The following is a 27,152-nucleotide window of genomic DNA, read 5'->3' on the forward strand; positions in this document are numbered from 1 at the left end:
GTACATTATGAAAAAAATATGGTAGTTATAAGGAAGAGATTTAATGAGGGTTAAAATTGTTCATACATTAATTTTTTGTAAAGATGTTGTGTTAATATAAATGTGTGTGGTGTCAATATGTCTACCCAAAGAAAGGGAACCTTATATATTTCAACTGCTACAATTAATTAACTAATTAAGCTTCCAAATGGCCTCAATTAAGCAACTGAACCAATTGTTCATTAAAAGTTGTTCTCAAAAGAATAAATGGAAACATACATCACATTAAAGACTATTCTCTAGAAAAAAATCAACAATTTAGCATTAATGATACAATTATATGACCGAACAATTTTTTTATCTACAAATATCTTTTACATAATTTTCTAAGAACCCTTCTTAGACCGTTAGAATTAAATCTCAAGCCCTCCATTCTACGTGACCACACATCTGGAATGAGTTCTCTATTACCACACATATGGAAAATGACAGAATAATGATTAATGACAAATCGCAAATTTAAGAAGTTCGTTTAAAAAATATAATCATTCAAATGATACAGATTTATGCCTTTTTTTTGCATTGGATTAAGTTTCTAACCATTGAATTGCGTAGTTGCAATCAAATATAATTAAAATCTAACCCTACAACTTCCTTTAATCTGATAGTTCCGTTTCAAATTTTTCATATTATCTTTCGACGCTTTCATTATTTCTTTTCATATTTGTCTACAAAATAAGTTAAAATGGGATCGATTTTTATAAAATTTAAAATGATGGAAATATATATTCCTTCTTTTACTCTCTTCGTAATTTGTTATGATTCAAACATTTCCTCTTTTTTTTCCCATTGTTTCACTTCACTTCTTTTATTTTGAGAAAAATTAAGGTTCAAATAATGATTCATACATAATTCTTGACTCGGTTGTTCGTTCAAGAAAGAAACAATTTACTCCCCCCCCCCTCTTATTGAAAGCCTTTTTCGTTGCTCTTGGTTCACTATGGACCAATATTATTTCTATTTCTATACTTAATTGATCACCAAAACTATTTAACATACCAGGTCTATTTTAGATGTATCTATTTCTTTCTCCACCGTTGACTATCCTTTTTCACCATCGCAGCCAAATGGCTGTCTCATTAGAAAATTTGGTTATTGCCCAATACTTAATATACTGAGTGGAATTTGCAGTTCTCTACCAAGCTGGCTAAACCTGGTTTTAAATTATATCAGACAGTACAGAAGAAATGTAATCTTAATGTAATACAGGGAGGATCTCATTATTTGTTTCTGTCGCCACTCGAAGGGTGAGAGACTAAACCAAGAGGCTGAATTGCTAAGCAACAGCATAATCGAAAATTGATGTGTTGAAGCAAAAATTTAGGAAGGTCATACAGTAATAACACTGGTCCTAGTAACGGAGATTATGTAGCAGTACAGTATACATACCAAGAAATAATAAAAAAAAAAAAGGGTGCCACCAGGAGCTAAGGTTGGACCAATACACCTGTAAAGCACAATACGATATTGCTGGTAGAACTAAGGTAATTCCTGATTTTCTGTAGAAGCTATTAAACTCCAAAGAATCTCATGCCTTACCTTAACTAACCGCCTTGAGCATGATATGAATGTAACCATAGCATATAAACTTCTACATGTGGCTTGAAGGATCTGGTGGTGGTGTTACAGGCACTTCTCCCTCCAACATCAGTACCACCTTATGCATTGTTGGTCTCATCGTTGGGTTCTCTTGGATGCACCATATTGCAACCCTTAGAAACATCTCGACTCGGTCTATGTCAGCTTCGGCTTCCTCATCTCCTTGAACCAAAAGGTCTACCCTCCCAGCTGTGAAGCAGTCATAAGCCCAGTATGTCAGTATAATTTCTTCCTCGTCAACATGCTCAATGTTCCTCCTGCAACACACAATTTCCATCAACATCACGCCAAAGCTGTACACGTCCATTTTTGGCGTGATACCTGTGTTCTTGAACCACTCTGGCGCAAAATAACCTTTTGTGCCTCGTATGTTAGAAGTGGTTGCTCGTGTCTGGTCGACCCCCATGAGCTTCGCAAGACCAAAGTCGGATATCCTTGGAACAAGGTTTTCATCTAGCAATATGTTGCCGGGTTTGATGTCACAGTGGATGATCTGAGAGCTGCATCCCTCGTGGAGGTAACATAGGCCTCGAGCCACCCCGACTGCTATCTGGGCTCGTCTGTTCCATTCCAGCTTTGCGGTCCCAAAAATAACGTTGGTTAGAGAGCCGTTGCTCATGTACTCGTACACAAGCATTTTATATGGCCCTTCATTGCAAAATCCGAAAAGTTTGACTAGGTATTTGTGGTGAATTTGTCCAATTGACTGCACCTCGTTTGTGAACTCCCGGTCACCATCCTTTAGCAATCGATCGAGTTTCTTCACGGCTACTGGCACTGGATGGTCTCCCAGTTTTAGAATCCCTTTGTAAACAATTCCGAAAGCACCCCTTCCAAGTTCTTCGGCAAATCCTATGGTGGCATCATGGAGTTCTTTGTGGCTAAAAATCTTCATGTTCATCCCCATTTGACTCAAATCCACTTGCTTGCTTTCATGGCCTCTCTTACTACGCAACAAGTAGACATATGCAATTGTCGCGGAAACAATTAGGATCAAGAGTGATGCGCCAAACATAACTGCTCCCGCTACTACCAAATCGGTTCTGTTTTTCTTGGTGGTTGAACCGCCAGGTGCCGATGGTTGAATAGGGGAAGTACCTCCACTTACTCGAACTTTAATCAAAGCAATGCCCCCCTCACCTATACCCTGCATACCATTGGAGAGTGGCAACTTCTTCTTCCAGCAGTTATTATCTCGGTAGATCGCTACAGAGCAAAAACAATCACTAAGGCAAGATGTTCTGCAGTCAACTTCATCGTTTGTAATAAAGTGAACGTAGTCACCGGTACCCCACCAGTCTGTATTTTGCATTTCCACAATTTTGAAATTTCTTCCCTCTTCCGCACTACAATTTTGCAACGCGAAGTCAGGCCGGCAGCCAAGGTAAGGACGGTTGGTATCAAAAAAGTTGTAATTTGGGGGACACGTGCAATTCACCGGAGGGAAATTTGAGGTTGGGCTTTGAGTGCAGTACGCATTAAAGCCGCAAATGCCACTCCCGACATCAACTGTGTAGCTGCAAGCACTGTCGGGAAATCCCCCCACAACTGACCAACTATCTTGGTCTGAAATGTTCTTGTCATATACATAGACGCGAAATACACCGTCAGGATCTAGTGTGGCATGTTGATAGTACCTTTCGGCGGGAGACTGACTGATATTAATCGGGGAACTACCATTATAAGACAACAAGCCAGATAGGTCAAACACGAGACTCGAACCTGAATTGTTGTTTTTAGTTTCCCAAAAAGGTGTAGGGTCTGCTAGTACATAATCTACATCCAATGGTGTTGTAGAAGGCTGGATAACTAAGGATAAGGCCAGAGAACCATTTTGATTGACTTCCAATTGGAAACGACCAGGTGAGAAATCTGAGTCTGTAAGCTTGGATTTAAGGGTTGAGCCCTCAGATAATGATTGACCCGGAACAAGAGTATCGGTTGGGGAGTCAAAGCTCTGCCATACGACCGATTCGGTTCTATCATAGAGGATTAGGTTACCCTGTTCAAGAAGAGCCAAATGGGTGGCATTGAGGAGCCTAGTGCTCCAGATTGTTTCCGAGGATGGACCGACCAAGATTAGGTCCCCGGTTTGTGTTAGGTTGAGTTTTGACTCGGCCAGGGCTAAAGCCGCTCTATCTCTCAAGTTCTTGGCAAACCAAGTGATTGGTTGGGGGGTAGAGGTTTTGTTAAACCAAATTGCTAAAAGAAAATGGGAGGTGTTCGACTCGAGAGATCGAAAGCCAAAGGCAAACTCACCGGAAGGAGATGTTAAGTAGGAGTAGGGACCAGAGGGGCTCAACGTGGGCCCACCACTGCGAGTGATGTTCCCGGTGTATGCTTGGCCTGCCACCTTTCTTGTTAGAAAGAGATGTGCAAGTAGGAAGAAAAAGAACATTGACCTTTCAAAAGCCATTAACGAGCTTGATCAGCCTCTTCTCTTATATTGGGCTAGATACTAACGAACTTCTTCAAAAAGAGGAAAGCGGATGTGAGTTCGGTATATGAAATTAATTTTGTTTACTTTTGAAACTCGGTTTAAAGAGGTAATCTATGTCGCGTGTCTCTGTCTTTCGCTGTCGCGTGTCTCTGTCTTTCCCTTTCCGTTTGTTTCCATTACACAACTAGTTGTGGAGCAGATCTTCTCAAGGAGAGAAGAGAAAAGGACAGAAGGTAGAATAGTAGTAGTTTGATTGCCCCCCACGGCCCCACCCGACCGGCGTCAGTCGTCAGGACCACACACTCAAGTTTGTAAAGACTTGACGGTTGACCTCAAACATATACATTCCGAAGTTTATTTAAGAGCATTTACAAGATCCATCTATTTTGAATCAACAAAGAATATACTATAATTTTAAATAAAAATATAAAACAGTTTCAATTATTCCCCGTACAGTAATTGAATGTCTTACTTTAGTCAAATATTCACTTTTCAAGATTGAATTATTTAGAACTTGAAGTTCGAGTCACAAATTAATAGCCACAATATGTGGCAGGTCAAATTCATAATGGGTTTGTGATGTTATATTATATATGGTCTCAATTTATGGGGTGGTTTCAAACTGTATAGAGATGTCTTTAGAATATTAATTGAGATGTATAGTATCATATTCCGATAAATATCTACGAGTATTTGTCGAGGTGATAAATAAAAAAAATATATAAATACTATAATTTTATATAATAATAAACAATTTCAATTATTCCACATACGGTAATTGAATGCCTTGCTTTAGTCAAATATTTACTTTTGAAGATTTAATTATTCAAACTTGAAGTTCAAGTCACTAGTAGTCACAGTATGTGGCGAAATCAAATCCACTGCTATTCTCTTCTCGTGAACAGTAACTCTATTAGTCCTGTTTTTTCAAATCCAACCGTTCAATTTTTTCGGGAACGAATCTCAAAGTGATCTTATTTAGAACTTTTCTGTGCACGCATCTCGAAACAATTTAATAACTGAATTTGAAAAAACAGAGATAGCAGAAACACTGTTCATGCACAAGAATAACAGCAGATGCGTATCCATATGTGGCGGGGGTCACATGTATAGTGGGTTTGTGATGCTATATATGGTCTCAATTTATGGGGTGGTTTCAAACTGTATAGAGATGTGTTGGAGAATATTAATTGAGATCGATGTACAGTATCATATTCCAAGAAATATCTCCTTTCTGACGAGTATTTGTCGAGGTGATCAAAATTGCTAGACAAGATGTTAAGTAGGAGTAGGGACCAGAGGGACTCAACGTGGGCCCGTTCCAAGTGATGTTCCCGGTGTATGCTTGGCCTGTCACCTTTGTTGTTAGAAAGAGATGTGCAAGTAGCAAGAAAATTAAGGAACATTGACCTTTCAAAAGCCATTAACGAGCTTGATCAGCCTCTTCTCTTATATTGGGCTAGATATATATTAACGAACTTCTTCAAAAGGAGGAAAGCGGATGTGAGTTCGGTATATAAAATTAGTAATTTTGTTTACTTTTGAAACTCGGTTTAAAGAGGTAATCTATGTCGCGTGTCTCTGTCTTTCCCTGTCGTGTGTCTCTGTCTTTCCCTTTCCGTTTCTTTCCATTACACAACTAGTTGTGGAGCAGATCCTCTCAAGGGAAGAAGAGAGAAGGACAGAAGATAGAATAGTACTAGTTTGATTGCCGCCACACACACACACCCCCACCCCCCCCTCCAACTGCCACCTTATAACTCAAATTTTAAATTTAGTAATTTTTCTTTTTTAACCTTTCATAATTAGATTTAAATTAGAATGTAAATTAAAGTAAGGACCACTTGCTGAAATCCACTACATTGGCCAGATCAAACTGAGATTGAATTCATCTGAGTTTTTTCACTCTTGGGTTCTGAAATTTTTGGCTATTTTTAATCATTCTGTTGCTCACATGTTTTGAGTACCGTGTTTTTTATTTTATTTTACTCAGGTGTTTTGAGTACTAGAACTATTTTTGTACTTCTGTTACAAACCTCTTGTAACTATGTCAATCATATCAAATGTGAGCTTGGCTAACATTTTTTTCTAAAAGAATGTAAAATAATAATCGAGTATGATTTTCGTCATTCTAATGCCATTAGTCTTTAGTGTCATAAAATATCTCAATCTCTTTATGTATTTGTACTTAAAAAATTAAAATCGAAACATTCGATGTAAACTATATATCTTTATATTTCATTTTCAGTAGAGACGTGTTTATGTAAACTTTTATATAGTTTTAGTGTTAGCTCATAAAATAATAAATTAAAATGTGAAAAAATGAATGTTCTAAAATCAATTCATTACAATTAACTTTTTTTGTGTGTTTTGGTCCCTTAATCTGATATACAATGAACACCAAATATTATAAAATTTTACATGGATGCATATATATCGTGAAAATAAACAAGATCAATGGTTTGAATGTAATTTAAAAATTTTAAATATAAATTAATAATCACTGCACTTTATGGAACAAAAAGTTTATTATATTAAAACCTCATTTATTTCAATGCCATAAAATTTTGTCTTATTTAAAAACCTTGAATCGGTTAGGTTAGTCGCAAAATCAACAAAGAGAGAAGAGAGATGGAGCGAAGAGAAGAGGAGAAACAGAGAAATTTCGAGAGAAATTGGAGAATAGATATTGGACCGGGCAGTGGGTCCCATCTGTCATTGATACTGCAGAGACTAATGTCTACAATGCCAAATTTAAAGATCTTTTCATAGATGATTCATCTTTTTTTTATATATTATTTTTTATCTTTACAAAAGATCGCATCTCATAATCACTCAAGATAAATGGGTTATTCTTCTATCAATGTTTATGGAGTTGTAATATCAAATAAGTTACATCACATAATAACAGATATAAAATAGGTTGTTTACCAAAGTATATCACTTACCAAAGTTTTATGTAGGGAGACATGCATCGTAAATTGAAAATACACAAACTATCTTTAAAAGGCTCCGAAAAAAAAGTGTTGCAAAAGAATAAAGAGGGCATTCAATATTACCTATCAACTGCTCTTTCAGCTGTCTGATTTTGTACAGAGTAAAAATGTTTTTATAGATAAGCTTCAATAAAATAATCATTAATCCTACATATGCAAAGTAATACCAATCAAACAAAATTGTCAGTTAATATATCTACCTCCAAAACTGATAAAATATTTGATATTAGCTTCAAAATAAAAGACAAAGAAAGGCATTAAGTGATCTATTGATCTAAAATTGCAAGCTAGAGAGACTAAGATATTATGAATTATGGAATTCCCAACTTCACCCATTATTGCCCTGGCTGATAATTAACCCCGCACCTCCCACCCCGCAATTAACCCCGCACAAAATGCCAAAAAACTTCAGCTGTCATTTTTTTTTCATAAGGTATTAATACTTATGTACAGAAGTATTTATTTCTAAAAACGAAATTATTTATCTCTAAGCACGAAAGTATTTAGGGGACCATGCAAGTTTTTTTTATGGAGGGTGGGGGGAATCTCAAATCACATGGGAGACCATGCACGTTTTTAGAGGTGAGTTTTTTTTTTTATCTCATTTCAATATCGTTCACATTTCTCACAATCTATGAGAAATTTTGCGAATCTAAAACCACGAACGTTTTCTACGTAATTTTTTCTTTCAAATGAGATCCATAATGACATACTTCCGAGCAAGTCGTTACAGAAGTATTTATCCCTCATTATGCAAGTATTTATATATATACTTGAAAGTATTTTTTTGCATATAATACTTATAATACTTGATATTAATACTTTCATATGTCAGTATAAATACTTATAATACATGATATTAATACTTTCATATGTCAGTATAAATACTTATAATACTTGATATTAATACTTTCATATATCAGTATAAATACTTATAATAATTGATAGTAATACTTTCATATGTTTGTATAGGTATAAATACTTGCACGATGAGGGATAAATACTTCTGTAACGACTTGTCCGAAAGTATGTCATCATGGATCTCATTTGAAAGAGAAAATTACGTAGAAAACGTTCGTAGTTTTAGATTCGCAAAATTTGTCATAGATCGTGAGAAATGTGAACGAGATTGAAATGAGATAGAACTAATTTAGAGAGAGATAGAGTGGGGGGATGGTGGGGGGATGGAATGGGGGGGAGTAATATAATTGTTCTATTTATTATTCATCTTATTCTAAATTTCTAATAACTGTAAAATTGCATCCAAAAAACTCACGGTACATATAGAAAGGTGCTTTATTTCTTAAATGAAGGAGGAATAGATGAATAAAAGTATGAACAAAATTTACTGTTATCTATTCTTTACTCAAGTCAATTATTGTTCTAAACAATGAACTTCGGAGATAGAAGAACAAAATAGATGTTCCATTGTTGAAGTAAAAAATATCCCAACGTAGATATTACCTATATAGTTTTTCCGGATCTTTGCAATTTATCCATTTTTCTTTCCAACAAAGCTGCAGCCTCCGCCAAGATCTTCTCTCAAATTGCCATATGTCTCTTTGCACTGTCCATTGTCCAATCTCTACACTTAAAAGAGTTATAGCAATTAAAGTGGGTTGCTGGAGTCACCGAGAGAAGAGAGGAGAGAAATCTAGAGCGACACGGGATAGACTGAAAAAATTTCGAGAGAGGGACAGACTCGAGTGGCTGAAAATGGGACCCAGTAGTCAATGAAATACTGTAGCATATATATAGTATAGTATAGATACAATCATAAAATGGTATGGAAAACTGGAGAGAAAGGATGAGATTGAAATAAAAGAAAGTTAATTCAATTCTAAATATAATTTTAGGCGAAAGTACCTTCATGTAGTAAGCATAAAAATGTTGTTGCGGTGCTTTTAGAAGAAATGATGTCTAAGATTTCTCCTTCCACTACCAGTGACTTTGGACATATATAGCTGTATAAGTGAGTGAGACAATATCAGATTAATTACTTTGTGACATTATTTCTTACTTAACTATAATTTTTTACATTGTCCCTGAAATCACTAATACCAGTATACATAAAATCAGTATAGTATCAATGGCAAACCCTTGCCTAAATAAAGAATGATACAATTTTACTCGGCATTAACTAAAACCTAAATCAAGTGGCAAAAGAATGATAAGAGAAAGTACCTGAGTGCACGCTGACAGAAGCTCCAAAGATGACTGATAATCGCGATATGTATGAATTTTTAAATAAACAGGAGGTAGAAGATTATCTAGAGAGATTCTAAACGACATTAAGCTCATTTCTAATTTCTAAATATGTCTAGAGAGATTCTAAACGACGTTAAGCTCATTTTTATTGGGGCATAAAGTCGCAAGTTCGAAATTGTTTGAGAAATATTCAAACATATTCCCCATTCTTGTCGATTTGTCATGTATCATTAATAATTTTTTAAGAGATAATTGACTATCGAGATTTATACCAAACTCAATTTAATTACTAAGATATTGATTTTCGTGTGAAAGATGTACATTTGATAATCAGTTCCACTGAGGTTTATGAAAAGAAAAAGAGGCATATGAGCTCTTATTCATTCAAAAAACTGACGATCGTCATATACATTCAATTAAAAAGGAACTTCTCCCCTTAAATAGTTCAAAGAAAAAATAGTGTGTGCATTAACTTTTCACTAATATATGTCAATTTCAAAAACAAATTAAGTATTATGGCTCACACTAATTTATCTACCATTAAGAGTGTGCCACGCCCATTGCTTAATTACCCTCATTTATGTCTATTTTTTTTATATGGTTGCTAGTTGGTACAATAATCAGATGTATGATTAATACTTGAAGATGACTTAATTTAATAATTACGAGCGACTTGAGATGATTTTAGTAATGCTAATTAATTGTGTGAGATAGAACAAAATGAAACTGTTACTTAACTACTAAATTTGAAATATTACTTCTTTAGAATATAATGATTAATGAACCCCAACTTTTACATACACAAAAAGCAATCGTAAGGGATAATATTAGTAAACAAATATATACGGTACCGGCCGGGCCTATAAATTTTTTGTTACGAAGGTATTAAATTAAAATTCAAGAAATTAGATAGTAAATGATACATTCAGAAACAATTAATTAATTTTGAACTCATCTTGCATGTGAAGAAGATAAACTAAATATCATAATGAGATGAAGTCCGTATTCAATTATTTTAATTAATTACGGATGGATCGATCTTCTTTAGAATTCAGAAAGTTATTTTTTTTTCATATAAATGTAATCGTTTCAATTTATTTGTATGGCATCATTTTTGTCCGCGTGGGAAAGAATTGTGGCTGTAACCGTTAATTCCTTCTCAACTTTTGACTTGGGAGATCACCAGAGACACCTAAGCTATGCATTTGATTGATTCGCTGATTATGTATGCCAACTATATATTAAAAACAAATACAATAATAAATCGGATGTTACTTTTTCTTTTGTTAAATTAATACTCCTGCGTGTACTATTCGCTCTGTGTCAGTGGAAGGTGCATAATATCTATCTTTTTCTTACTAGGGGTGAATTTTGGTATTATGACACAAATATACATAACTGAGTTCTTTTGCAAATTGAGATAAATATATTTATATTTACTGTACTAGCCAAAAAAATAATAGTTTTTCATACTCGACAATGATCAGTGTCTTATTACTTGGTTATAGGGAACACACACTCAATATTATTTCTACTTTTCTTTATAAGACAATTGAATTCCATTTATGGATTTTCTCTTCTTTTGAAATTGACAGCTCATGGATTGCCTCAACTAGAGAATTTCATGTGAGATTGACAACATCTTACAGTGAATTGCACTTCTTTAAACTTTTCTAGGGAATGGTTTTGTTTAGTGTTTAGTGTGTAAGAGGCCACACCATAACGATATGGTAATGATTTGATCTGGAATTTTGTTCTTTTATGGTTTGCTTCAGTAGATACCATACTGGTCAAATCTGGTACAAAACTGATTTTCTTTGTTTATGATATGTTTGTTAGAGAAGCCACATTAGTAATTGATTAGACAATATCCATATCCATTTTTATTTTTCAGATACGAATCAAATAATATCCAAACCATTTTCATCCCTACACATTATAATTTACAGTCGTGACCATTTTTTCTTCAATTTTTCTCTTTGCACAGTACCAGTTGACTAATACTTATCTATTCGGAATTCACAACTGATTGGTATGTCAGGATATTCAAAAGAGGTAAATTTTCTATGCTTGATTATTCTGTTATTTTTGTCCAGTTGTTTTTGAATTAGACAAGAAAATTACCTTTGGATTCCATCATGCTATTATGTAAAACTACTTCACTGTTTATTCGTAACTGATTCCTACCATATTCTCTAAACTTTATCATTTATCGGATTGCACTAAAATCGTTTTGAGTATATTGATTTCAAAATCACTCTTCTTTTATGTTCTACATTGCTTTTGGGTCTTTTATAATGACATGAACATATCATTTGCATTTTAATTGCGTGTTTACAGTCATATCAATTCCTGACTATTTTGTTGCATACCTCATCAAAATTTTCTTGCTACAACCTATACTTAAATGTGTATTTGCAATACTTGGACTTGATTTAATTGTTTGTTTATAGAATATTTAAGGATCCTTAATGTATTTTGCATTTGTCAATTCATTTTTACCAATCTCAACAGTTTTTCTACTTCAGTTTTATAAATATTCTACTACTTGAAAATAATGTTAAATTCCAATTTTACACTATAATCATATTTATATTTGGAAAGTCACAAAAAATAACATCCACTTTTCATAGAGGTTCAGGGATGGAGATTGGAGGAGAACTGACCCGATGGCAGGGAAAGTGGCAGCATCAAACAATCATTTAAAGGATGAATTTGTCAGGACACTCGCTTCTTGAGAGCGTTAAAAATATTTATCTGAAATATATGTATAGAATTTGATACTGTCTGATAGTAATATTATCACCGGATTATAAAGAAAATGTATATGCCATTTTATTTATATATATTTATATACTTATTTAATAATTTATATGCTTATTGTTAGATTTGCAATGTACACCACTGGACTACTTTATCATATGCAAGCTAATATACTTGCATGATATGTACTTTTTCTATTTTGTTATATCACCATAAACTCATACAACATACATTAATTGTCTTTGCCGAAGCAAAGCGAGGCACACCTCTACTTTTATATTTATATAACGTGTCTTCATTATTTCAACACTAAATTTGTTGAGAAGGAAATAGAAAATTAAAAAAAAGCAAGGTGTGAAATTAGATATATGGAACTAGCTAGTTAGGAGTGTAATCGTTGTTTTATTGTTTTCCATAGTTCAATTTTATTTTAATTCCTTTAGTTATATTTGATTGCTACTTAAATTCAGAATTAAGTTACTTGTTTTATCTTAATCTTCATGTTTTATATCTCATTCGACAGCTTGAGTCATTGTTTAGAGAACTTGAAAAATAAATTTCTTATGTGTGAAATAAGCTAATTCATCTAAAAATGTCATTTACCTTATTTTGTCGAAACTCCGTCTTATTTATTATGTTTTACATCTCATTTAATAACTTAAGTGTAAAAAACTAAAAATAAATAGTTACTTTATCTCTTAATTACTCCACAATCAAACATATGACCTTACATCTTTAGGTTAAATATGTTTATTTTTTCGGAAAGTAGCATTTTTTTGTTATCTTCAACATTAAACTATATCCTTTATCATCTGTTAAAATCGTTACTTCTAACCCAATCAATCAAATCATGCTTATGGATCTATTAGGAGATTCAACGATTGCAAACAAAAATAACATTTTGATTGTTGCACATAGAGTTGAAAAAATGGCTTGGTGGAGTCGACTCCGTTATGGAACGGCACGGCACGTGTTGCTGTTTCGTGCCGTGATTTACGTGTCCTGTGTCATGACTATTCGCGTACTGTGACCAACTTGTAGAAAATTTGACACAGCACGGCACATCACGCGAAATATCCAGTCACAACACGACACGTAATCACACGAGTCACGTGTAATTATGACAGTTAGGTCTTAATCAAATGGTGAATCTTGAATAAACTAACTTAAATTATGAAAAAATAGTTAAATATGAGAAATGTAACCAGTTACGCTTGGACACGGCACGCGAGTCACGCCAATCAAATAGTGAATCTTGAATAAACTAACTTAAATTATGAAAAATAATTAAACATAAAAAATGTGACCAGTTATGCTTGGACACGGCACGCGAGTCTCGCATGCCGTGACCACCTCTCGACATTTTGATCACGGCACAAGACTAAAATCACAGCGTGATAGTCACGTCACGGCATGTTTTTTCACTCTAGTTGCACACAAAGTAGTTTCGCTCAATGTTCTTCTGATTTTAGAAGATTTTTATCTCAACTTTTTTTTCTCCAGAGAGAATAAAAATTGTCATTTCATAATTAAAATTAAAATTTGTACAAGAAGTAAATTTGCTTGAACAATCCGATCACTCATCTTTTCTCTTTTGGAGCAATTAAATTTAACTCAAATTTTGTGCTTAGATCAGGACCGTCCGATCTGCTGTAGCACGTGCCCGGATTCCGATAACCCGAAATTCGAGTCAAATTGTATGATCCGGACTCGCCCGAACCGCCTAATAAAACTACTCGCCAGTCGCCACCCCAGTGAAGAGAGAGAGAGAGAGGTGACAAACTTCTCGTTTCCGGAGCTGTTGGCGGCGAAGACAACGAGGGAGATGCTCTACTTTTGAACTGGTCTTACTAGGTTGGAGAAGATTGCTACTCAATTTCAAAGCTGACCTGGGCAACCCCTCCTCCTCCAACCTTCACCTATCTCGGCCCGTTCAGGTACTATACTCACCATCTAATTATCTCCTAACGGGATGCTCCCGAGGGGGGGGGCAAATTTAATTTTCAGAATGCGAACGTAATTTCTAGTTCTGACAGGTAAGCAATCGAAATCCTAAGAGATTCCAATTTTTCATGGTTGTTTAAGCCTTAATGGTATTTGACTGATCAGTCAAATACCAAAACTCCTGGGATTTTGAAAATTTTAAAATGTGAGAAAATGGACAAAACTCCACTATACAATAATTACTGGTTCTGAGCTTAATCATCAGTGCAAATGAACTGAATCTGGAGTAATCTGCCCTATTTCCTTCTGCTACTAGAGAGTTAGTGGGTTATTGTTTTGGAGTTTCTTGATAAACTTGATCCATGTGCACCTAAGATGTGTTGAGTTGAAATTACTGTAGCATACTTACTCATGAACCGTGCTTTGATATTGTTTAATTGTAAAATTGTGGTTTTGATTCAATGCTTTGGTGATTCAGAAACAAAAAGCTCCAGTTGCTGAACCCCCCCTTACTGGATGAGATGCACAGTTCTGGATGAGGGCGTTGGAGTTTAGTTTCCGTTCTTATTTTCATTCTCATTTTCTTTTTACTTTTCTTTTTCTGTTTGTTTGTTACATGTAAGTATACTTTTTTTTATCAATATATTGTTGGTGGCAAACTTTGCCGCCAACCTTCACATATGCACACATCGTAAAGGTTTTTACAATAGTTGTGAACTATTGCACACTGCCAGACTGGTACACAATGTGTGCATATTTGCGTATGGACAAACTGGTGCAAACATGACCTTTACAGGAAAGACCTCCCATATGGACCTGCTCAACTCCAACCCGTCATCAAAGAAGTAATTTGAAATCTTCTCCAAGGGCGCTGCAAGAGGTGTACAATGAGCAGATCAGGGCAAAATTCTCCTTCCCAGAGCTGTCAGCGATGGAGAAACCGAGAGAGCTACAAGAGGAGATGCTCTAATTTTGAGTGGGTAAGGTAGGTGAATAGGTTAGAAGAGATATCTGAAATTGCTAATCAATTTCACAGATGACCTGGCCAAACCCTCTGCCGAGCTTCTCTACACCATCTTCTCCAAACTATTCGCTGACCTCGACCCATTCAGGTACTATATCTCCTAATGAGGTGGGGGTGGGGGGGGTCTAGGACGAGGATCTTTCTAAATTTAATTTTCAGGATTTCTTATGTGAGCGTAATTTTCTAGGAGTTTTGATGGGAAAACAGTCCAAACCCTAAGAGAGAGAGCTTGTAGTTTTTCATGCTTGTTTAAGCCTCAATAGTATTTGAATGATCAGTCAAATGCAAAAACACTGGGGATTTTGAAAAGGTTAAAATGTGAGAAAATGGACTACAACTCTGCTATAAAATAATTACTGGAATCTGACCTTAATCATCAGTGTAAATGAACTGAATCTGGAGTAATCTACCCTATTTCCTTCTGCTACTAGAGATCGTATTTCACATAGTAGGCAATATCGGCCGATACCGATCCGGATCGGCCGATACGTATCGGTATCGGCCGAGTCCGATCCGATACCGAGCCGATATTGATGGATTATCTGTTTTTGGTCCGATTTATGCTATTTTGGTCCGATACCCAACTATCACATAGTAGTAAAAGGTTTATATATGCTAAGTACCCGTGATTAAATAGAACTCCATGTAAAAAGGTTCAAAAATGGAGAAGGATGTGAAATTGAGTAATATGCCTCTACCACGTGCATGCTTCCAACTAAATAGTAAATAGAAGGTGTTTTGGCTGTAACTGAGTTCGTTTCTTTATTCTTTCAATAAGGAATATAATGCTATTTGCCTGATTTCAAAGTTCAACAAAATCTCAAATTCAATCCTCAATGATCGGTCAGGTACTTGATGAAATACCAAATAAGCACAATTACAAGCCATATTTAAAAATAAAATAAAATAAAAGATCTGGTGATTGTTCAAATACATAGCAAATGCTGTATATTTTATATAACCTTTGAAAATTACATTTTGTCAGGGACAAAATGACAATTTCTTAAATAACCATCTGTTACAATGCATCAGGCCAGCAGCCATATACCCTTTCTCCCTCATGAAATTGCTTATTGTACTCAATTACACTCATAATTTATTTCAATCTAGATAAAACAATATAGAACATAATTTTCAAACATAACAGTAACAACCTAATTAATGAATGTTATTATCTAAAAGGTTGAGATCTAAGTCTAATCATAGAACTGTCCAGTGATCCCTCCTTCAGCCAAAGCAACCATCACGACAGTTTTTTTTTATCAAGGTTCACTGCCAACTAAAAAGGTTCAGAAATGGAGAAGGGATGTGAACTATCCAGTGATCCCTCCAGCCAGCACCACATAGTTTCTGGCAATGAAAGAATGTGTTTATAGTTTTAATGCTTGTATTATATTGTATTAGTGAATTATTTGATTGTAATCATTTATCTAAACATAAATTATTGAAAAATTATTTTTTTATCAATTGTTTCCTATTTTTTTAGTGTAAAACAAGCTTATGACAAAAAAGTCCGATTTTCCGATCCGAATCGGCCGATACCGGCCGATACGCCGATCCTGGATCGGTATTGGCCGGGACCGATCCCGATCCCGATACCGATATTTCCTACTATGGTATTTCAAATGAAAAAATTCTCCGGTTCCCAAGTTCATCGTGTTACATCATGACAAATAAATTTAGAAAATTTAAGTTTGGATATTGGTAGTAGCAATATATGAGATGATCAAATTGCACTTGACATGTGATTTGCTTGGTGGATCTACAGCTCAATAGAGGCGAGAATAGAGGACCACTGGTACAGCCTGGGTGCAGAGGTGATACAGGAACCGGGGGCGCAACTGAAAATTTAAGTTTGAAATTCCTTGCCACATTAGTTCTATTGTAGTTTTGTGAGTTTATGTACCAATGAATATTATTTCTTTGGTTAAAAAGATGGCACTAGATGAGAAGAATACAGCTAGAGCTGAGGCTAAGAACTCTGAGAAATTGGCAAGCAAAAGGAGCTAGACTCGATCTACTTTTGCTTTGCCAATTTCTCAGAGTTCTTTGCTAGAGAAAGCTGCAACTCGTGACATTTACAATTGTGGGCAAGGACCTCCTTTTAGCTAATTTTTTTCTTCTAATTGTGGGCAAAAGGGTACCTTGAATTATGTAGGTTTATTATCTTCTTCTTTTTTTTCTTTTAGAAAAAGAAGAACAATGCTATAACTTGTTACCAATGGTAGACACATGAGAAGTTGTGTAAGCACTTGAAGAAGATGCAAGCCTTACAGGCGCAAGTATGGTTTTATTTAAAAGTTATATTGTTAGGTTTACCTGTTGGCTTTATTTATATTGTAGAAAGTTCTATTTATTTATTTATTTATTTGGTTTTTGAAATTTAGGTGAACAAAATCAAAGACCTGGAGAAGGAAATAAAGGCAATAAAGGCAAAACTGAGTGATGTAAATGTATCTATTATGACACTTGAAGCTATGCTAGTTGAGAAGCAAGGAAAAGGTTTGTGTGCTGTATGGACATTGTGTGTAACAGTGCAAAATAATCGTAAAACAAGAAATGAAAGAGGAAAGAATAACAAGATCTGAACTTCATGTTTTATCCATATGAAGTAGCTTATTATTTGTTTTTATAGGCTTTGGTTAAAATTTTTACTGTTGTTACCTGAATTGATCAGTGCAACAAGCTGAAGAGATGTTAAAGGCCGCCGAGAAAGAAAGAGGAGAAATTTTTCATAGCTTGATAGTGTGAGGTCTCAGATTGAACTTCAATTAAAGCTTCTTGAACCTAGGGAGTGAGAGGCAGAAGCCATGGTTTCTAAGGGATGAATACTAATATGGAAAGCTTAATCTCACTGTGTTTCATTTTGCAAACTACACCGTGTTTTACTTTACTTTGCAAATGAGACCCCGAGATTTTCTTCACTTGCAATTAACACCCAAATTTGTTGTGACTTTTGCAATATGAATATATGAAACTGAAGCACAACATGAATGTCAATTAAGAATTAAATCACTAATTACCCCCGACTTCTTTATCTCCAGTTGGATCTTATTTCAACTAGTTCATATAAAATTGAAATCCAACATGGATCCACTTTGCCTAATCTTAGTTTAAGTACAAGTATAGGGACCGAAGTTTGCCGAATTTGTGGAATTTGCAAAAATGTCAGTGAAGATAGATGATTTGGTTATTGCCCAATACATAATATACTGAGTGGAATTTGCAGTTTCCGTACCAAGCTGGTTAAGCCTGGTTTTGAATTATATCAGACAGTACAGAAGAAATGTGTGAGACTAATCCAAGAGGCTGAGTCAGCACGACAATCAGAAATTGCTAAGCAGCAGCAACTACTCACCAAACATGAAGAACTAATTCAAGCAGTATGTCTGATTAGTAAATTGATGCTTTTGTATTATTTAATTTTTGAGCTTTGATAAGGTCCCCATTTTTGTAGGCCGTGAATTGTTTGTATACTGACACTCTTTGCTTTTTTTGTACATAGCTGCTCATCTCTCTCTCTCTCTTTCTCTCTCTCTCCACAGTTTGACTACTGTTGCAAGAACAATGTAGAGCCATTTTTGCAGAAGGTCGAGGAGTTGGAAAAGATAACTTCACGGGTACTGAACAAGCTGGGTGGGCACTAGTTTTAAAAAACAAGCATGCCAGTCCCATTTCTGATCTAACATCTACAGCTTGATGATTGATCTAAGATTGCAGGATGAAAAAGTCTGTGCAAATATCACTTTTTGGTTGTTATAGTTCATTCTGACTGAGTTGTACAACTCCATTTACAATGGAACTTTGCATTTGTTAATACCTTTAGGACTTTTTATGAATTGTTGCAAGAAATTGAGTGCTCTGGTGACATTGTTATTATTTGCTTTCTTTTCTGTTTGTTTGTTATCCTTGTTTATAGAATCTCTCTTCAGTTTCCATTGCCATTTACAATATCAAGGTCTCATTTGCCAAAGCGAAATTTTTGGAACTTCATACAATAACACTGGTCCTATCAATGGAGATTATTGAGCGGTACAGTATACATACCAAGAAATAACTATTAGTAATAAAAAATTGGTGCTGCAGGAGCTTAGGTTCGACCAATACATCAGTAATTCCTTATTTTTCTAAGAAGCTATATATGAATGTAACCATAGCATATGAACTTCTACGTGTAGCTTGAAGGATCTGGAGGTGGTGCTACAGGCACTTCTCCCTCCAACATCAGTACCACCTTATGCATTGTTGGTCTCATCGTCGGGTTCTCTTGGATGCACCATATTGCAACCCTTAGAAAAATCTCAACACGGTCTATGTCAGCTTCGGCCTCCTCGTCTCCTTGAACCAAAAGGTCCACCCTCCCATCTGTGAAGCAATCATAAGCCCAGTATGTAAGTATAATTTCTTCCTCAGCAACATGGTCAATGTTCCTCTTGCCGCACACAATTTCCATCAACATCACGCCAAAGCTGTACACGTCCATTTTCGGAGTGATACCTGTGTTCTTGAACCACTCTGGTGCAAAATAACCTTTTGTGCCCCGTATGTTAGAAGTGGTGGCTCGTGTCTGATCAACCCCCATGAGTTTTGCAAGACCAAAGTCGGATATCCTTGGAACAAGGTTATCATCTAGCAATATGTTGGCGGGTTTGATGTCACAATGGATGATCTGAGAGCTACATCCCTCGTGGAGGTAGCATAGGCCTCGAGCTACCCCAACTGCTATTCGGGCTCGTCTGTTCCATTCCAGCTTTGCGGTCCCAAAAATAACATTGGTCAGAGGGCCGTTGCTCATGTACTTGTACACAAGCATTTTATACTCCCCTTCATTGAAAAATCCGAAAAGTTTGACTAGGTTTTTATGGTGAATTTGTCCAATTGACTGCACCTCGTTTGTGAACTCCCGGTCACCGTCCTTTAGCAACCGTTCAAGTTTCTTCACCGCTACTGGCACTAGATGGTCTCCCAGTTTTAGAGCTCCTTTGTACACAATTCCAAAAGCACCCCTTCCAAGTTCTTCGGCAAATCCTCTGGTGCCATCATGGAGTTCTTTGTAGCTAAAAATCTTCATGTTCATCCCCATTTGATTCAAATCCACTTGCTTACTTTCATGACCTCTCTTACTACGCAACAAGTAGATATATGCGATTGTCATGGAAGCAATTATGATCAAGAGTGATGCGCCAAACATAACTGCTCCCGCTACTACCAAATCGGTTCGGTTCTTCTTGGTGGTTGAACCAGGAACAGGTGCCGATGGTTGAATTAGGGAAGTACCTCCACTTATTCGCACTTTAATTAAAGCCTTACCACCCTGAGTAGTAACCTGCCTACCATTGGAGAGTGGCAACTTCTTCTTCCAGCAGTCAGTATCTCGGTATATTGCTACATAGCAAAAACAATCACTAAGGCAAGATGTTTTGCAATCACCTTCATCGTTTGTAACAAAGTGGATGTAGTCACCAGCACCCCACCAGTCTGTATTTTGCATTTCCACAATTCCGAAATTTGTTGCCTCTTCCGCACTACAATTTTGCAATGCGAAGTCAGGCCGGCAGCCAAGGTAAGGACGGTTGGTATCAAAAAAGCTGTAACCCTGGGGACACGAGCAATTCAACCGTGGGAGGTTTGAGTTTGAGCTTTCAGTGCAGTACGCATTGAAACCGCACATGCCACTCCCGACATCAACTGTCTTGCTGCAAGCATTATCGGGCAATTCCTTCACAACTGACCAAGCACCTTTGTCTGAAAGGTTCTTGTCATAAACATAGACACGAAATACGCCGTCAGGATCTAGTGTGGCATGTTGATAGTACCTTCGGGTTGGAGACTGACTAATATTTAACAAGGAACTACTATTTGCAAGCTGGTAAGACAACAAGCCAGATGAGTCAAACACGAGGCTCGTACCTGAAGTGGTTTCAGAACTCCATAATTTTTCAAGGTCTGAAGGTTGCACAACTAAGGATAAGGCTAGATAACCATTTTGATTGGCTTCCAATTTGAAACGACCAGGTGAGAAATCTGAGTCCGTAAGCTTGGATTCAAGGGCCGAGCCCTCAGATAATGATTGACCTGGAACAAGAGTATCGGTTGGGGAGTCAAAGCTCTGCCATACGGCCGATTCGGTTCTATCATAGAGGATTAGGTTACCCTGTTCAAGAAGAGCCAAATGGGTGGCATTGAAGAGCCTAGTGCTCCAGATTGTTTCCGAGGATGGACCGACCAAGATTAGGTCCCCGGTTTGTGTTAGGTTGAGTTTTGACTTGAGCGGGGCTAAAGCCGTATCACTCGAATTCTTGGCGAACCAAGTGATTGGTTGGGTGGTAGAGGTTTTGTTAAACCAAATTGCTAAAAGAAAATGGGAGGTGTTCGACTCGAGAGATCGAAAGCCAAAGGCAAACTCACCGGAAGGAGATGTTAAGTAGGAGTAGGGACCAGAGGGGCTCAACGTGGGTCCATTCTGAGTGATGTTCCCGGTGTATGCTTGGCCTGCCACCTTTGTTGTTAGAAAGAGATGTGCAAGCAGGAAGAAAAGTAACATTGACCTTTCAAACGCCATTAACAAGCTATATCAGCCTCTTCTCTTATATTGGACTAGCTAGAACTTCTTCAAAGGGAGGAAAGCAGGAGCATGATTACAGCTGAGCAACAAGAGATACTTGTTTAAAAATAAAAAAAAATTCGAAAGGGAAGCGGAGGTGAGTTCCGTATATGAAATTAGTGATTTGTTTACCTTTGAATTGGGGTGGGTATAGAGGTGAACTCTGTCTTTCCCTTCTAGTTTCTTTCCATTATTAAACAACTAGTTGTGGAGCAGGCTCTCTTAAAGAGGAGAAGAGAGAAGAGAGAATAGTGTTTCTTTAATTGCAGTTGGACGTCAGGACCACACATTTATGTTTGCAAAGACTTGACGGGTTGACCTCAAACATATACATTCAAAGTTTATTCAAAAGCATTTATAGCAGAGGAGGTTCGGTCCAGTACTTAGACAGTATAAACAAGAGTCAGTACTTAGACAGTATAAACAAGAGTTTTGGGATGAATTGAACTCTATTAGAAACAGTCAAAGTCAATTAGATGTCTGGTTTTTATGTGGGGATTTTAATGCCATTAGGAAAAAAGAGGAAAAATCTGGTCCAAATTTTGACATGAATCTTAGTAGGCAATTTAATAATTTCATAAATGATAATCATTTGCTAGAGATTAAACTTACAACTAGGAAATACACATGGTCAAATGGTACTCAGTTTGCATTATTAGATAGGATTTTAGTTTCAATTACTTGGGACCAGTTATATCCCGCTAGCCATTTGTCTGATCTAAGTAGCACTGGCTCTGATCACTGTCCACTTATGGTGCAGACTAACACAACAATCCCCTCCCCTAAACCTATATTTAGATTTGATCCTTTATGGACAGAACAGGAAGAATTTTGCACTTTAGTTACTAAATGGTGGAATGAAACCCCTCTCCAACTTCCTGATATTGGTAAAAGCTGGTCCCAAAAATTGAAAAAAATGAGAAGAAAAATAAAGGGCTGGGCAAAAAAAATTTATGGCCAACGAAAACGAGAAAAAACCCAAATACAAAAACTCTTACATGATTTACAGAAAGTTCAGGAGGATAAGGAGTTTACACCTTTAGAAACATATTCCTGGATCCATAATACCAATAGGTTAGAAGAACTGTTGAGGGAGGAAGAAGCTCAGTGGCAACTTAAATCTAGACAATTATGGCTGGCAAATGGGGATTCTAATACTAAATATTTTCATACAGTAGCAACACATAGATCCAAAAAAAACCACATTAGTAGTTTAGAAATAGATGGTACCCTTACGAATAATATTGTAGATATTAAGAAACATATAGTAGCATATTATAAGGAATTACTAAGAACTTCTGGTCTTAAGTATGGGTCTTTAGAACCAAACTTCTGGGATACACATGATAAACTTACTCACTTAGAACAATGGGAATTAGAGCAGCCTTTTACAGAGGCCGAACTTAAAGTAGCAGTTTTCGCTTCCGGGCCAAATGGGGCCCCTGGCCCAGATGGTTTCACCTTTAAGTTCTATCAGTTCTTTTGGGATTTAGTTAAATCTGATTTGATGCTAAAGACTCATTTCTTTTATGAAAATAAATTAAACTTGCATTGCATCAATAAATCATGCATCTGTCTCATTCCCAAAGAGAAAGATGCTACACTAATTAAGAAGTTTAGACCAATTAGTTTAGTTAATTGTAGTTTTAAAATTCTCTCTAAACTACTTACTAGTAGATTAGACTTAGTGATGGATAGAATAATAGATACTAGTTGATACCTCGCATATTTAGCCTATATTTGACTTGATTTCGTACCAAATTCACGTTCTAAATTGTCAAAATCATGTGCATTTCATTGATATATCTTTAGAATTTGGTACTGCTGAGAGTTTGTTTGTTTTCTGCAGGATTGGAGCAAAATAAACGAAGAAATGGTGTTTTTGGACTTTCTGGTACGGCCCTTACCAGGCTTGGTATGGCCCTTACCAGACTTAGCCGATTCAGCCCATCTCCCATCTTGTACGGCCTGGCCGTACCACCTTGGTACGGGCCGTACATAGATGCCGCCTGACAGAATTCAAATCTAGGCAGAGGCTATTTAAAGCGAGGGATCTCTCCATTTTCGAGAATCCCACTTCATTCCAGATTGAGAGCTCAGTGAAAGAGAGAAAGAGAGCAAAGGAGCAAGAAGAGAAGATCAAGGAAGAGGAAGAGGCGAGAATCGACGGATCTACACCTTCTCCATTCCCGATCTTCAATCTAGTTCTTTCATGACTTTCTCTATCTCTTTTCTTGTATATCTGGACAGATCCATGACTTGTGAGTAGTAGACTTTCGTTTCTAGGGTTTGTAGATGGATTTTCTTGATTTGTGTTGCTTTTCTTGATTTGGATCTTGTATGAACTCTTGTGATTGATTTGATTGTGAATTTGCTTGTCTTGATTGCTTTGTGTTGCTGTGATTGCATGTGGTGTGCCTATAGTGGTAGATCAACCCTAACAAGGTCATGTGACCATTGCCTTCTCTCAACCAAACCAATCCCTTTAGGTAGACTTGATCGAATTGAAGCCGAAAGGTTGAATTCTCCTCTAATCGACAGATTAGAGGTTACCTTAGATCTCCAATCAATCAACTAGAGGATCTGGACCAAAACACGAGAGTTGAGGTTTAGAAACCCTAGAAGGTGAAGAATTGAATCCAAAACTTAGATCTTGAACCAACAAACGAGAGTTGAGGTTTAGGAACCTTAGGTATGGTCAATTGAACCTTTATCAAGAGTTTAATACGAGGTACCAGCAAGAAATGCATCAACTCGAACTTGTAAGCTCTGTTCTGGTAAACCAGTACGGCCCTTACAAGAGTGGTGCGGCCTACCCGTACCAAGCCCCATACGGCTTGGTCATACCAGGTTGGTGCGGCCTGGCCGTACCACTAGAGGCAAATCAGAGATGAAGTCTGAAACCCTTGAAACACCTTTTATCCCAAATCAAAACACAGTTTATACCTTTTTCTTGCACATTTACTATTCTATATCATTGTGTGATTGCTTGAGTTGATTCCTTAGGAAAATTAAACACCAAAACCCCTTTTTCTCACTTCTAGTCTTTAGCTAAGCTAAGTAAAATTCTAGATAAAGAAACCGTCCATGTGGATCGATACCCGATTATACTCCTCGATAGGGTTGTGCACTTGCAACCCTAATCGGAAGGTGTAACCGAGGTTTAAAAGGTACGCTCCCAAGCGTACCGAAACTTGTGTTGCGCTTTAGAAATTCTCCATAGTAGAAAAATTTGGACCTAAGTGGATCCAATGGATTACCCATTGGCTCCAGAGTTCCCAATCTTGCTTTAATATTAATAGGGAACTGACAGAATATTTTTACTGTAAACGGGGCGTTAGACAGGGGGACCCCCTCTCCCCTTTCCTTTATATTTTGGCTACTGACACACTTAGTAAAATATTTTCAAAAGGGCAAATAGCTAATGTTATTACAGGATTAGGACCCCCATGTATCGATAGTCGGGCCATTACTAATTGTCATTATGCAGATGACACAATTTTGTTCCTGGCAGCTCATGAACATAATGTTGAAGCTGCATGGTGGGCCATGATGGCCTTTGAATCATTGTCTGGCATTAAAGTTAATTATGATAAAACTGAAATTTATGATCTTAATGTAGATAGAACATTAGCTCTTGATCAAATCTTTAGATGCTCCTGGGGAACATTCTCAATTAAATACTTAGGGTTACCTTTACATTATAAAAAACTCCAGATCTCTGATTGGGCCTTTTTAGTTGATAAAATAGAAAGTAAACTACAAATGTGGAAAAGCAATATGCTATCTATAGGAGGTAGATTAACTCTAGTTAACTCAGTCCTTTCAGCAGTGCCTTTGTATGCGTTATCTGTTTATAAAATCCCCTTAACAATCATCAAGTTAATTGACAAAGTTGGAAGAAGATTCCTATGGCAAGGTAACTCAAAAAAGAAAAAAATACATTCTAATAGACTGGTATACATCTAGATTAGCAAAAGCCTTTGGAGGTTTAGGAATTCTAGATCTTAGACAAATGAATATCTCTCTATTGCTCAAATGGTGGTGGAAACTTAAAAATAATGAGTATCTTAGCCCTTGGAAAACTCTGCTAACCCATAAATACATTTTAAATCATTCTCCTTACATATCTTCTTTCTGGTCTACTTTGCTCAAACTTAGTCATATAGGAGATTTTAGCACCTCATATACTCCAGGTGTCCAAACCCAACTTAGATTCTGGTTAGATCAGTGGTTCCAAAATTGTACTCTTGCTGTTAAATATTACTCCATATACTCTAAATGTACAACTAAGGATATTCTCTTAGCTGATGTGATAAATTCTCAAGGCCAATGTGTAAAATTCAGAATAGAATTAGTAGGGGTAGATTTTCAGGAGTGGATGGATATTTTGTTCCTCATCAGCTCAACCTCTTTCACTTTGGACTATGATAAGATAGAATGGAACTGGGAAAATTCAGGGAAGTTTTCAACTCACTCTATTTATACAATTCTTAATTTTGGTGGAGTTCAACCTATAAATTCTATGCTATGGTGAAAATTACCAATTCCTCCTAAAATTAGGATCTTTATGTGGCTGGTTTCTCATAATACTATATTAACTAAGGACAACTTGATCAAGAAAGGGTGGAATAGTAACACACAATGCCATTTTTGCTGTCACCAAGAATCAGTAGACCATTTGTTTGACTCTGTCCTTTAGCACAACAAGTTTGGTTCTGGTTAGGTCAAAGTCAAGAGGTCATGCATCAATGGCTTGGGAGGATATTCTAGCTTTTTCTAAGACTCTTGACCACACTAATGAGGTTGGTTTCCTCATAGTTCTTAGTGCAGTTAGCTGGTCCCTGTGGAAACATAGAAATGCTCTTTGTTTTACCAATGCTCCAATTAAATCTGCTCGAAACATTATACTAACAATTAAATCTTTGTGTCTATACTGGACAGGGAACATGAAAAAGAAATTCAATGATGCAATGGGCAATTGGCTTCCAATAATTGAGGATGCAATACCACTTAGTCAGTACATGCCACTTCCCATGGTGATAGATCAGCTCACAGGAGATGCACCAGCTACAGCGACTCAATAGCTTGATGATGCAGTTCAGAATCTTGTTTTGCTCTAGTAGTGTTAATAGCCTTAGCCCTTTAATAAGTGGCTTAGATATAGCAACTCTTACTTACTTTTGGTTTTTGACATATGTTATGCTTATGTTGATGTATGAACTGGATTATCATACTCCTTTTGCACTTGGTAGTTGGTCCAGGTTACTGGCAACTTAAAAACCAAGCATTATGTTTTGTATTTAACTCAATTTCAGTAATGAAATGGGCTTTTTGCCTCTTTTAAAAAAAAAACAGCAGAGGAGATTCGAATGCCTCATTTTTTTTTTCATACCTTATCATACTTTATATTTTATATTTTTATTTTGAGAGTCTAAATTATCAATTCAAACAGTTCAACATAATATTTATACTAAAATATTCATAGAGATGAAATTTTATATTTTTCAAAAAAAATTATTATTTTTTAAGATA

At 36.3% G+C, this 27,152-nt stretch overlaps 2 protein-coding genes and 3 long non-coding RNA genes across 6 annotated transcripts; 2 read left to right on the forward strand and 3 right to left on the reverse strand.

The window, feature by feature from the left end:
• Positions 1–1,328: 1,328 nt before the first annotated feature.
• Positions 1,329–4,143, reverse strand: LOC144564145 (G-type lectin S-receptor-like serine/threonine-protein kinase LECRK2). The gene has a single exon (XM_078313685.1). The coding sequence runs from the start codon at positions 4,052–4,054 to the stop codon at positions 1,631–1,633; it is 2,424 nt and encodes an 807-aa protein (XP_078169811.1). The 5' UTR covers positions 4,055–4,143; the 3' UTR covers positions 1,329–1,630.
• A 4,151-nt stretch (positions 4,144–8,294) lies between these two features.
• LOC144564147 (uncharacterized) lies at positions 8,295–9,305 on the reverse strand. The gene is made up of 3 exons (XR_013514560.1): positions 9,259–9,305; positions 8,941–9,022; positions 8,295–8,748 (listed from the first exon to the last, which is right to left on the reverse strand). It is a non-coding gene; the product is annotated as an uncharacterized LOC144564147 (long non-coding RNA).
• Positions 9,306–10,533: 1,228 nt separating this feature from the next.
• On the forward strand, positions 10,534–12,148 carry LOC144564149 (uncharacterized). The gene is made up of 3 exons (XR_013514563.1): positions 10,534–10,930; positions 11,270–11,337; positions 11,916–12,148. It is a non-coding gene; the product is annotated as an uncharacterized LOC144564149 (long non-coding RNA).
• A 3,332-nt stretch (positions 12,149–15,480) lies between these two features.
• On the forward strand, positions 15,481–18,848 carry LOC144564148 (uncharacterized). Of its 2 annotated transcripts, none has more exons than XR_013514562.1 (3): positions 15,481–17,295; positions 17,401–17,515; positions 17,691–18,848. It is a non-coding gene; the product is annotated as an uncharacterized LOC144564148 (long non-coding RNA). The 2 variants fall into 2 exon arrangements; XR_013514561.1 differs by having other exon boundaries at positions 16,614–17,295; positions 17,401–18,396; positions 18,559–18,848.
• Positions 18,849–18,974: 126 nt separating this feature from the next.
• Positions 18,975–21,831, reverse strand: LOC144564146 (G-type lectin S-receptor-like serine/threonine-protein kinase LECRK1). Its single transcript, XM_078313686.1, has 2 exons — positions 21,750–21,831; positions 18,975–21,657 (listed from the first exon to the last, which is right to left on the reverse strand). Exon 2 carries the CDS (start codon positions 21,573–21,575, stop codon positions 19,182–19,184), a length of 2,394 nt encoding a protein of 797 aa, XP_078169812.1. The 5' UTR covers positions 21,576–21,657; positions 21,750–21,831; the 3' UTR covers positions 18,975–19,181.
• Positions 21,832–27,152: the final 5,321 nt, after the last annotated feature.

The sequence above is a fragment of the Carex rostrata genome, chromosome 13, assembly GCF_964058835.1.
Source record: "Carex rostrata chromosome 13, lpCarRost1.2, whole genome shotgun sequence".
NCBI lineage: Eukaryota > Viridiplantae > Streptophyta > Magnoliopsida > Poales > Cyperaceae > Carex > Carex rostrata.

Bases quoted from the DNA above. Each gene is read 5' to 3' on its own strand.
- LOC144564146 (XM_078313686.1), bottom strand. From the start codon at position 21,575: ATGGCGTTTGAAAGGTCAATGTTACTTTTCTTCCTGCTTGCACATCTC.
- LOC144564145 (XM_078313685.1), bottom strand. From the start codon at position 4,054: ATGGCTTTTGAAAGGTCAATGTTCTTTTTCTTCCTACTTGCACATCTC.